The 13,114-nt window shown below is 36.9% G+C and overlaps 1 protein-coding gene across 1 annotated transcript in view; it reads right to left on the reverse strand.

The window, feature by feature from the left end:
* The window catches only part of prex2 (phosphatidylinositol-3,4,5-trisphosphate-dependent Rac exchange factor 2), a 143,939-nt gene that overhangs the window by 24,883 nt on the left and 105,942 nt on the right, over window positions 1-13,114 (reverse strand). The window contains exons 31-35 of the mRNA XM_079601443.1: window positions 10,752-10,793; window positions 9,416-9,621; window positions 6,413-6,515; window positions 5,686-5,829; window positions 5,427-5,541 (exon numbers count right to left, since the gene is read on the reverse strand). Coding sequence (XP_079457569.1) covers window positions 5,427-5,541; window positions 5,686-5,829; window positions 6,413-6,515; window positions 9,416-9,621; window positions 10,752-10,793 — 610 coding nt within the window. The remainder of the gene's footprint in view (window positions 1-5,426; window positions 5,542-5,685; window positions 5,830-6,412; window positions 6,516-9,415; window positions 9,622-10,751; window positions 10,794-13,114) is intronic.

A 13,114-nucleotide genomic window follows, 5' to 3' on the forward strand; every position in this document is an offset into this window, starting at 1 on the left:
TTGACCAAACATGCATATTTATTTTTTCTTGACACTCCTGGTCTAACATTTACTTTTGGTTTTGGCAAATATTGTGCCCTCTGCCAAAGGTTTGTTTTATTTGTTTTTTTTTTTAGTCTCAGCATTGCATCATGGTCATTATCAGGCCATCACGCCTTCAAGAAAACCGATAAATCTACAAATAGCGCTAGGCCTCAACCGCCACCATGAGCCAATGCATGACCTCAACAAACCTCAGCTAATTACAAACCCATTCACAAACATGATGTCATGCTGGTTCCGTCAAAGCTGTCATAAAAGCACTCTAACAGACATACACACACACACACACACACAAATATATTTCAGCCCATGTTTAGGTGTCTTCCCATTGGGACCAGATCGCTCAACCAATTTCAGTTCTTACGGCAACTTCTAGACACGCGACTAGCCGAGCATCGAGTTTTTACCGGCTGATAAGTATGGCCATTAATCCAGCTGTCTAACACACACACATCCCCACAATCCAGAAACCTAACACAGGGTCAGAGTGCTACAAGAACGAACTACCCATCTGTATCAAACACACCACATCCACATGACTAGGACCGCAGAGACCCCTACAAACATGTCTCACTTCAGTAACTCGGGGAAAAACAAAGAACTTGTGGGGATGTGGAGTTTAGATCTGAAATCAGCAGTGAATGCCTTGTTTAAGAGAACAATAAAAAAAACTAGTTTATTTTTAGTCAAAGCTGTGGAATTAATCTAACAATCCACAAAACTTGAAATGAAAGTCTTTTTTGGCGGTTCATCATCAGAAAAATCAGCCACCGCATCTGATGCCACATCAAGGTCTCAACTATTACTGACTTACTGTGTGTATTAGAAGCTTCTATCCCATACTTTGAAGTCTTATTTATGAAGGGAGATGAACTGGACATGAACTGGACACAAAGTTGAACAGCTTAAAAACTACCAGATGAGTCACAGATTCGATTAAATGTGCCAACTGTAGTCAAACTATTTTCATTTCCATTCCACATGAAAAGGGGTACTCTGTGCCGTCTCCAAAAGTGCTTTCCATGAAAAGACACAACTGGAGCTGACATCAACTTGATAAAGACCACATTAACACTGCATACTGTACTCGTCTGGACTGAATAATGTGAGCTAATGTAGTGCTGAATGTGGTACAAATAAAGGCAAAAACCTCACGTATTCACTTCTGCCAGTGTAGTAGTACACGTGTCTCTCTATTCTAGCTGTCTTTCTTTCACACCATCCCTTCTGTCAATTCTCCTTGCTTTCAAATATTTCACTTTTTGTTTGTACTTAAAACTAAAATAATCTGCCAATGCAGTAAGACAAACTATACTTGTATTAAAGATCCAATTTATGAAAAATATATATCTAATGCTAATATGTATAATTAGCCTTTTTATGATATTTGATATGTTTTTTTCATATTTCTGTATTTGCGCTGTAATGGCTTAAAAGGGTGATTTTTTTTAAGTCAGATGAAGCCAATCATCATCTCAGCCAAGCAGTGAAAAATTAAACAAATTTAATGCAACAACTAAAACAGTAAAAGACATTTCTTCCCAAACTTCCATTAGACATTTTTTTTGAGCGATTATGCCAAAGAAACTGAACTGATTTATGGAAATGAATTGAACTTACCAACTCTAATGCCATTTGTGCTATTGAAGACACTGTTAAAATATCTCTGTCCAATCGTTCTCAAACTTTTGACCGGCAAAACCAGTACAGTGACATTATTTTTAGGAAACTTCATAATAATCATCAATCATCAATACTTGCGTATACACAAATTTGACTTTATAGATGTCACAGACAGTGAGACTGGACAGTAAGCCAACTGAATAAAAAACTGGCCAAGAATTAAGCGTCTGCTCTTTGTCAGAATCCCCACTGTGACACAATGCTGTGGTTAATGATCTGGGAAGGTATACAAAAGGTTTCAGGTTCTCCATTCTAGCCTTAAGCAACTAAAAATTTTAGTGATGGATGTGATATGCTTATATGAATTGAAATGGAAAGGCACATAATGCAAAATTAATTCGCTTGAGACCAGACATGTGTTTGTTATTTTCAGATTAGGTTTGTTTCATGATGATTCTAATGACCTCATCAGTCAGAATAGATTGACTTAAAGGAGGAGATCGCAAGTGATGTCTTATCTCCTTTAAGACATAGACAAACAGAAAACAGTTTAGCTGAAATTATAGCCCCAAATTTTTCCCGGCATGTGCTAAAGATGGTCTTTTTGTAAAGACAGATGCGGTCTTTGTGGTAAGACCACTAAGTCAATCTCCTGGCTTTACTCTGATGAGCAACATCAGTAATGTCAGAAGTAATTCACTTCACATTTGAACAGTAATATATAATATATTTCATCTGGTTTTAATGTGCCTTTGTTTCATCATGGTGATGCATGAAGCAACATATATGTACAGTATATAGTTCATATTTCTAATAGAGGTAAATGGGAATGATAATTCTCTTTGGGTATCATTATGATAAGCAACCAACATAGCTCTGGATAATAAGCAATCTACAGACATCCCTCTATCCCTTAGACTCCAGACATTTTGGTATTTTTTTCCATTCAAATCATTACCAACATTAGCGCATGGGTCTGTTTGGATCTTTGCAGTATAATATCAATTGAACTTGGGCTCAGAACGTTACTCGTCTGAAGATGCAAAATGGCCAATCAATACAGTCAATCATTTACAAAGGCCAAAGATGTAAATAGCATGTTTTCTTTGGCTTTGATCTCACAGGGGTCGTTTTGTATGATCTACCAAGTTTAAATAAATAAACGTGCAATATAGGTGCAACGCAGTTTTGTGACAAATAAAGACTACTTACAAATAAAATCTGGCGATCCTACATTTGTCCTTTGGGGATTAAGATTACTCGAACACTTTATTCCTGTATTTTCCAGAGCTCGACAATGAGGACTGCCCGAAGGCCCGGGGCCAGCGTAAATGACACTCGGGACAGTTGAAGGAACTGATCCGAGTCAGTGCTGGATCGTCGCGAAAGTTTATCATTTGCATGGTTTTTAACCCTTGCCAATTTAAATATTCAAGCGCAAAAGATAACTCAATTCAGTAATCGCTCGCACTGTTTGAGAAGTTTTGTGTGCGCAACACACATCCGAAGGACGCAAACACTGAATTGAGTTCTTTCACATCTTCTTACGCTTGAACGGACATATACACACAAAACTATGTCAAATTGCCCGCATTGGCGGATTTCCTCATAAACATACAGTAGTGTCTTATGTCTTTAGTGAAAGTAAACAGTTAAGAAATTAAACAAATGTGTAACAGTACCGGTATATTGGATACATGTATTCGCTCAACAATTCACTCGACTATATATATATGTTAATGTAATTATATGTATTTAATTAATGTACATTTATTTCAAGTGTAATATAAAATATAATTATTGTAATTAATATAAATATTCAGCAAAATATTATTATTTGATATATTATAAATAACATACAATTATTATATATGACACAATATTGGTTCCTTTGTCAACTAATTATTTAGACAAGCCACTGACTAGTCCATTTTAAAATGATTTACTTTTTCAGAAAAAATTTAAATGTGGACAGCATGTTTAGAATTTGAAGACTAGCATCTAGCACATAATCGCCTCATTGTCATATCCATATAAGAACAGTGACATTTTGAAGGAGGCGCGGATTTGCACTTCACATTCAATGTTCGCACTTCACATTCAGTCGATACAAATCCATCAAGCTCGGCTTAAAAATGCCAATACCAACGCTCAGATAGCAAGAGTATGGAAAAGGCTCTGAAGAATTGTGTTATTAGTGGAATATAGATAGACTTTTTCAAAATGCCAGTATGCCAGAGAGCACAGTGTAGATAATTGTCAGCATTACACCCCGAATGTTGGCAAGCCAAACCAAAACAGTGTTTGCACATAATGAGACAATATTTCTTGAGTAACCCGTCATACATTTTCCACTGGCCTCAAACCAAGCCACGGCTGTACTTGATCTCTGGTACAATTGGCAGGCTCGCTTCCATTCAAATCCCAAAAGTAATATGCCCCTATGGCACGCGTAACACAATGAAACTTGGCTGACCTCAGCACACTGTAACCAATTACGGCCGAGATGTACACCAGATGCTTACCTTGTGTGCTATAAAGCAAACATAAGCTGCTCAGAGACCATGTTATTAGGGTCCTGCATGATGATTATTTTCCATAAACATATCAAATTCACTCATATTCTGAGTATCAATGATGATGTTCAGGGTTTGGAAACTACTTACATGTTTCAAAAGCCATTTTAATGTCCCAAGAGACCTTTGGAAGACTGAAACATACAACTAAAGAACCAAAGAAACATGAAACTGGTGTAAAACACTGATCTACAGATATCTGGATTCCTAGATGGGAATATTCCCATAATATACTGCAGCAATGTTCCTGGAATACCTTCCCAGAATGTTGTGGTTGTATAGTTTATCTGAGACATCAGCTTTGACAGACCAATGAATTGAACTCATCTTGAGATCTGGGGGCATTCATCTTCATCCCAACAAAAGAAACATTATACAAACAGACTGACATAATTACAGCATGGGCAAAGAGCCAGATGTCTACATCTTTAAACTTTAATTAAAGCAGTTTTGAATGTTTATGTTTTTGTCAGTTTTAAAATGTGATTTATTTTTATTTACATTTCAAAATGTTTAAAGTCCCCCTGTAGTCAATAATTTTATCCCTTAAAGTTCATCTTTGATCACTAAAATTAAATATTTAAAAGTAAAAAAAAAATCTTCATACTTTAAAATAGCTATAATGTAACTCTACACCCTTGCCTCATTTAGTATACACGGTTCTATGAATATGCAAATTAGCCCCGGCTCCACTCACTCGCACCAACTCAGAGATTCACTCGTTGATGATCACACGTTGATATGATTGGTTACAAGTTAGTTTGTGACGTCAGAAACACCAGCGATTTCAAACCGCGTGTTTGAGACTGTCTTTGGTTCACTGCAGTTTTAAAGAGAAAATACTCAACAATGTTGTTGACATGAATTTGCACATGGTTTTTCTTAAACCCAATTAAAAACACCACATAGACATATACACAACATTAAAAGCTTGATTTTCACCACAGGGGGAATTTAACTATTAACTTGATCATTGATTCCATCACTTTATTTTATTTCAAATGGCACTTCCAGTCCCTCACACGGTAGAGATTCAACTGAGCCACTTGTTAAAATCTCCCAGAATTCCCAACTCCACCTCATCAGGAAATAAAATGACAGCTTTACACTTAGGTATGAAGGCTTAGAGAGAAAATTGCAAAGTTTTAGAGCTGAAGTTTGACTGACAGGTGAAGCATGACTTACCGGAGTCTCTTGTAGTACTGCTTGACCTTCTCCAGAGATCCGGCATTGATTTGGGCCTGATATTCCTCTACTGACACATTTTCTCTGTAATAATATCCCTCCATGCTCTCCAAGGCTATGAAAGAAAATTTCATTATTCAGACATTTAGCTATGTATTATTTTGTGTAAAAAATAATAACTGGCTCCACTTTAAAAGAGCATAATTCAGCACTTTTTGGCACGCTTTAGGCTAACTATGTCCATTCAAACACATCGTACCCTGGGTGAACAGGACAGGGTAGATTTTGAAGCTACCACCGTGTCTTAGTCTCTGGGGTAACTGCTGGAAGTAGAACGCCTCCAGGTAAAAACAGACCTTCAAAGCCTGCCGTGTGCCCTCGACTTGGTATGAGATGGGCATATCTGGAGAAAAAGACACAAAGACATCAGCATGATGGAGGAGTCAGAGGATTTATGAATAAAATATTTCATACAAACACACTGTTTACAAGTGACTTTTTGAATACTTAAGTTAAGAATGCATACACTGCCACTGTTGTAATAATAATTACGATTTAATCATATGAAATTACAGATTATATAAAAATTTTATAAAATTATATTCAAAGTACAAAAAAATATTTGATATAAACATATTTGGACACATTTGGATGCTTAAAAATGTTTACATCACATTAATAGGGATATGTTGCACTAATAGTTATCAACAGAAAATGTCCACATACAGTACTTTATGAAAAACACTATATTATAATAGAAAAATATATTTACTGTTTTCTCATTTTGAGCATATTTTGTGTGTGGTATACATTTAATACAAATGCCAATTGAACTGATATTTTGTTATATAATGCACAGACATAAATACATTTTAAGTGTGGTTTAGGTTTTAGGGACACTGAAAACATACAGTAAATATACTAGTAAATTTAGCTTAAATGATTTCCTGTTCAAAAAGGAAGTTGCTTCTTCCCAGAGTACTCACTAGCAACAAGAGGCTCTCCTTCAAACTGTCGGAAGTAAAAGCTGACCTTCTCCAGGTCCATGAGAGCAACTTGTGTATCTTCTAGCATGGCCTGCTCATCAGTCTAAAGAAAAAAAAGACATACAAAAAGTACAAAACAGTTACTAAACTACAATGTCCTCCTGAATATGTGTGCATGTGTTTAATGAAAAAAACTATTAAATGGCTGGGGGTTTATGGCATGCTTAGGTATAGATGCAAAATACAATTATAGCTTCATGTCAGACACACTAAGCAGAGAGATTCATCTGTTCTTCATCCTCTGCTCTGTTCGTTCTCTACTTCATCTTCTGCCTGCGTACACACAGTATGCCCAAAGCTGCAGATGAAACCATCCACATACACATCTGAACAAGTCTGGTGTGAGAATTGCAGGACCAGTCCTCACGCATCTGAAAGCGACACCTCTGTCTGATACGTGGGCTGACTCTCTCGAAGATTCCCAAGTGCCAGATGCCACAATCCTTTCATCTGGGGGCCTACAAAAGCTGCCAAGCGATATCATGTCAAGAAATTACCTTCGGGTTGCTCGCTGCCGCCTGCTCTCCTTCCCCTGAGTGTGTTCGGGGGTGGAGGGGGAAGAGTGTCAGTGCTGCGGAGATAAGACTAAAGTCTCAAACGCTGGGAATCTTCATTTTACATGTAGCTTTAGACTCTGCGGCAACTAAGTCTGACTACATGCTCGATTTAAGCCTGTCTGTCATGACATACTGCATCTAAACCTCCTCATATGTCTTTATATTCCTCAAATAAAACCGTTACTACCTGGGAAATCTCAGAACAGCAAGGTTTAATGAACAAACATTCTTCCAATATCATTAAAGTTATCCGGTCTTTAATTACATTCTCAAAATGCACGTTCTTGGAACATATGTATGCTAGGGTTCTTCAAAACGTTCAGTTTGTGTCTGACTGAAGATGACAGAAAGTCATACAGGTTTGGATGACATGAAGGGTAAGTAAATAATCTCAGACTATTATTTTGGATGAAGTATTCCATTAAATATGAACAGCAAAGCGAAATAGTCGTCTCTTATATCCTTCGGCTGAAAAACATTCACGTTCTACCCCTGTCATAAAGTGACTCTGGGTGCAAATAAATCTTTCGCATAAAGAACATCCCCAGGCGCACACAAATAAAGAAATGTAATCCTCTGGCCTCAATCACAGCCAGGTGAAATCTGATCTGGAGTCGAAGCCAGAGACAGAAACACTTTACAAGACATGATAATCCTGCATTATCCCCTGGTCTTTCGGGATGCCCGCAGATTGTGTAAATTGCCAGTGTTTGGGAGAACACTCATGGCTACAGTCATCAATTCAATAAGACAGCCAACTCCACTGAGTCACAATACACAGACGTGGATCTGACCTTGCAGCTGGTGGCGGTAAACAAAAAGCAGATGTAATCTGCAGGGAGAAGGACAAACAAATGAAGAAAGTAGCTCAGGGATGCTGTCGTTCTCTCCACACCGTTTTCTGTTAAATTAAGAGTTATCTCACTCATTAAATGCGTAAAATAATGGACTTTAGGGCAGCAGCTACAATAGGCTCTGTACTGATCCACAGACATTAAAAGAAATCCTCAGCACAACCATTGTGCATCAGACTTTAAAATCGAAATGTTTTTATATACAGGGGAAACTCGAAAATGTTTAGTCAGTAATTCAACTTAAAAGGTGAAACTAATATATTTTATAGACTCATTACATGCAAAGTGAGACATTTCAAGCCTTTATTTGTTACAATTTTGATGATTATGGCTTTATACAGTATATATTTATATTCATTATGGGTGATTATGGGATTATGGCTGAAAAACCTTTTCACAATATTCTAATTTTAAATGTGGGGTTTTCATAAGCTGTAAGCCATAATCATTGCTTGAAATATCTCACTTTGCATGCAATGAGTCTATAATACTGTATTAGTTTCACTTTTTAAGTTGAATTACTGAAATAAATAAACTTTTGCATGATATTCTAATTTTTCGAGTTTCACCTGTGTATATATAGCAGTTTTTTTTCTTGCAATTCAATAAATTCCAGTCACTTGATTCAAATTCAAAGAAAAACAAAACAAATCGAATTGTTTCGGCTTTTTCTCAAGGACGCCGAAGCATGGTAGTGGGCTTGTGTTTGGTTACGCACTTCATTTAACCAGGCATTGTTTGATTTTCTTCTTATTTATTTAAATCCAGAATAATTTATTAAAATTCAATAGATCGATTGAAATTAAGATATAAATTATACAAAACGAAATACTACAAACAAACGTATGAAGTGGTCAAAAATCTTCCCTGACCCACTCCATATCTCCCAACATATTGAATTCAATCCATTTCCATGCCCTTTATAACGTATTACATTGTCTATATTTTCTTTCTTGATTTTCAGATTAAATTCAAACAAAACAAACAAATAATATTATGATATTGTAACGAAAATATGAAACCAAATACATTTTCTTAAATAGCTACAACAGAACAAAACAAAACAACACAGAAAAATAAAACAAAATAAAACAAAATTTAAAACACTTGAATTGAAACAGAACTTTAATTCTTAAATGCTATTAACACATTGCCATTATTGTAATTAATACATTTTATCATTATTTTTAACATTATTACGTATTTATTGATTTATTGATTGTATGTCTTTTATTATGTATTTGTTGACATCATTTTATAAACTCCTTATAATTCACATCACTCTGATGGCTTATTGCTTTAACAACTATATCTTACAGGCACAGACAAAACACCATAATGTTGTAACTAAGAAGGCTGTGGTAAATCCAACTGGGCTGTGAGATGCTGGCCACATTGAGCAGGATTTTGACACGTTCGAGTGCCATACGTGGCCTTCGGTCAAAAATATATCCAACTCAAAAGAGGATGTCAGACTAGAAAGGCTGGCGAAGGCTTATTTTTAAAGCCCACTGACCGTGGCAGGTACTCACCAAGTTCGGGGAGAGCAGGGATTGGAAATGGAACAGAAGACCAGCGGAGGAGATCTGCTCCAGCCAGCGGCGACTGGCTTCCTGACTTTCACTCTCAGAGCCGAGAGCTTGATTTAACACAGCCAACAACTGCTCTGAGAAAGAGCAAACCGCCGCCACCAGACTCTGACTGAACACCATATCCCTCCTCAGCTGAATCTCTGAGTCTGAGGAAAGAGAAAAACAGTAAAATTAGCATAATGTAGTGGTAAATCCAAGCCATTAGCTGTTGTGTATGGTCATTCCTGGACGAACTATGCCTTCAGTGCCATCTCATTCAAAATGAATAAATCTTCACATTATGTTTTGTGTTCAGAGACTAAAATCAGAACCAGTCGTGGCCCGTCTAGGGCAGATGGAGCCCCACCAAAATATTAATCATAACATATACTTCTAAACTGAATCAATAATAAATTGTACAGCATTCTGTAACAAATATTGTCGGATTTTCTAGACTATTTTAAGTCGTAAGATATATTAAAATTTAGTGTATGGCTTCGGCAGGCATGTATTATGATACGGGTGCCTGACCCGTCCTCAGCTCTACAGCGCCCCACAATTTTTCAATGTAAATCTGTGGTGAAAAATGGAACTGCAGTGCGCTCTATTTGAAAGCCATTGGGGCAGATTTCCGACTACCCTGCTTATTTTCACTACGAATGTCTGTCAATCACCATTACAGCGCCATCCTCAGGCTGACATCTGACAAAAGTGTGTCTGCGTGTGTTCAGAAAATAAAGCTTATAAAATGTTTATCATAAACTAGCGCTAAGACCCAGAATCTTCCTACTTTTACGCTCAGGAGCCGCTACTGATCAGAACAAAAGAGTGCTGACAAATGATCTGAAGACATATCTTCTCACTTCCCAATGAACCTAAAACACATTAGACAGCATAACTAAAGGCTGCTCATTTTTCCCTGCCAAATGTATTTAATTTAGCTGCATTTTCTAGTCATAACCTTGAAAAACGGTCTTTTTATTAAATACAATTTCCTTAAGGGGATTGCAGATTTCTCTAAGGGCTCCGCTCATGTGGATAATTTCTCTCAAAGGATGCTGGGCTGCTGTTTGCAGGTGTATGAGAACTGCTGTGTGGAGAAATTCTCAATTCAGAGTCATTTATTCAGGGTGACCTCAAAAGACGGCCTACTGTTTGATGTGACAGATTATAATGCATAAGATATGAATAAAAGTGTGGTGGAGAGACCGTAAATGATGAATGTTCATTATGTGTCATGTATATTAATAGTATTTGAATAATATGCCCAAGTGAATTTGCTTTAATCGACACCCACCTGTGTATTGCAGTAGGACCAACAGCAGCCGAGTTTTCACCTCTGAGAGAACATAAAAAACAATGTCAATCATTAAATAAGTTCACTTAAAGGAACACTCCGACTTTTTGGGACTTTAGCCTATTCCCCTTATCCCCCAGAGTTAGATAAGTCCATACATACTTTTTTTCATCTCCGTGCGTGCTATACACGGGTTTCTGTGGAACGTCATCACGTAGATGCGCGCGCATCTAAGAGGCAGAAAGCAACAGTCTTTACGGCTATATCTAGCAGAAGCAGAGATGACGCGGAGCTGTTGTGCTGTAAACTAACCTAAATGCATAGGGTATGTCATGTTTTTTGATTCGCAAACTTAGTTGGACAATTTCATACTAGTCAACTAACTAACTTTTTACATAATGTTATATTAATATGCAAATGAAACACAAGCAAACAGATTCAACTCTGAAATTGCAGTTTATTATTGAGTCAACAAGAATTTACAAACAATGCGAAATCTACGTTAATTACAATGTTCTTTTACAGAACTCGGCATAACATATAGCGGTCTTGCCTCTTGGATGCGCGCGCATCCGGTATTGTTTGTATACAAGAAACCTGTGTATAAGTCTGTTTGACGCACCCACCGCTAGCCTAGCTTAGCACAAAGACTGGATGTGAATGGTTGCAGCTAGCATACTAATCCAAATAAGTGACAAAATAACGCAAACATTTTCCTATTTACATGTTGTGATTTGTATAGTCACAGAGTGTACAAAAAACAAAATCACATGAGACACAGACATATTTTAACCGTATAAATAATGGGAACTATATTCTCTGAAGGCGAAGCACTGCTACTTGGGCGGAGTGATAACCGCAGCACATGAGACGCGCCGAGGTGAGGAGCAGAGAGTTCGTTCAGAGTTTGGGTTACAGAGTCAGCAATTTATAAATAGTAAAAGCGTAGTTTACAATCGTGGATTTTCGCTGTATTGTAAAGAGCTGTGACAATAAACAGGGAGACCAGGTAATACCATGATGTTTCATAGAATTCCAACTAAAAACGCTGACCGGATGAAGAAATGGCTACTTGCTCTGGATACTGATCAAAACACACCTAATGAGATTATCAAGGGACATTATGTTTGCTCGGTACATTTCACTGAGGAGGACTATTTTCAAAAAAGGGAATTTGCCACAAGGAACGTGTGCTGAAGGATACGGCCATCCCATCGATATCACATACAGGACAAAGTGAGCGGCTGCGGTAAGTGTTCCGTTATATTTTTAAATGTTTAGCCTAACGTTACTGTAACAGTGCCATTAGCTAACTTAGATCTAATGTAACGTTAGTGACACTATTATATGAATAGGGTGGTAACTACTATTGCAGTTGTTTACGGGCTCCATCCCCTGTAATGTTAGTATTGTTGCCTCGAACGCGCTCTGTCGTCCCAGTAACACTTGAGCGGAGCTAGAGTCACTCACGTATAGTCACGTTGGTTTTGTTGACAGAAGAAAAAACGGCGCTTCTCAGGTGCTGCGGTTATCACTCCGCCCAAGTAGCAGTGCTTCGCCTTCAGAGAATATAGTTCCCAGTATTTATACGGTTAAAATATGTCTGTGTCTCATGTGACTTTGTTTTTTGTACACTCTGTGACTATACAAATCACAACATGTAAATAGGAAAATGTTTGTTTTATTTTGTCACTTATTTGGATTAGTATGCTAGCTGCAACCATTCACATCCAGTCTTTGTGCTAAGCTAGGCTAGCGGTGGGTGCGTCAAACAGACTTATAGCACGCACGGAGATGAAAAAGGTATGTATGGACTTATCTAACTCTGGGGGATAAGGTGAATAGGCTAAAGTCCCAAAAAGTCGGAGTGTTCCTTTAATACAAATCAGGACATGATCAGTCTCCTTAGCTTCAGATTTAGCACATTGAAGTGAAGTGAAATTAAATAATGATAAATAAATTAAAATAAAATATAAAATAAAACAATAAAATAAAGTTTTGCCCATTGATAGTAGCAGTTCTGATTATTATTATTATGAATAAAGCAAATATTTAATTTTCTGCTGTATATAGTGAAGTGAGTAAGAAGGTTTTTCACAGAAATTCTACACAGAGAATTGGCACAACTCAACTGATAAAATAAATAAAAAGAATTAAAAAAATAAAATAAAATGAAATAATATAAAATAATAATAAAAAAATACCCAGTGCTAGCAACATTTCAAGTATATTATTATTAATAAATTATAGATTTAATTTTCTGCTGTTATAGTCTTAAGCACACCAGATTGGACTGCACACTATAATGTTTATCAGCTTGTTATCCTGCAAATTCATCACATTTAGCACTTACACACAGACAC

This window comes from Phoxinus phoxinus (genome assembly GCF_949152265.1).
Source record: "Phoxinus phoxinus genome assembly, chromosome: 24".
Lineage (NCBI taxonomy): Eukaryota > Metazoa > Chordata > Actinopteri > Cypriniformes > Leuciscidae > Phoxinus > Phoxinus phoxinus.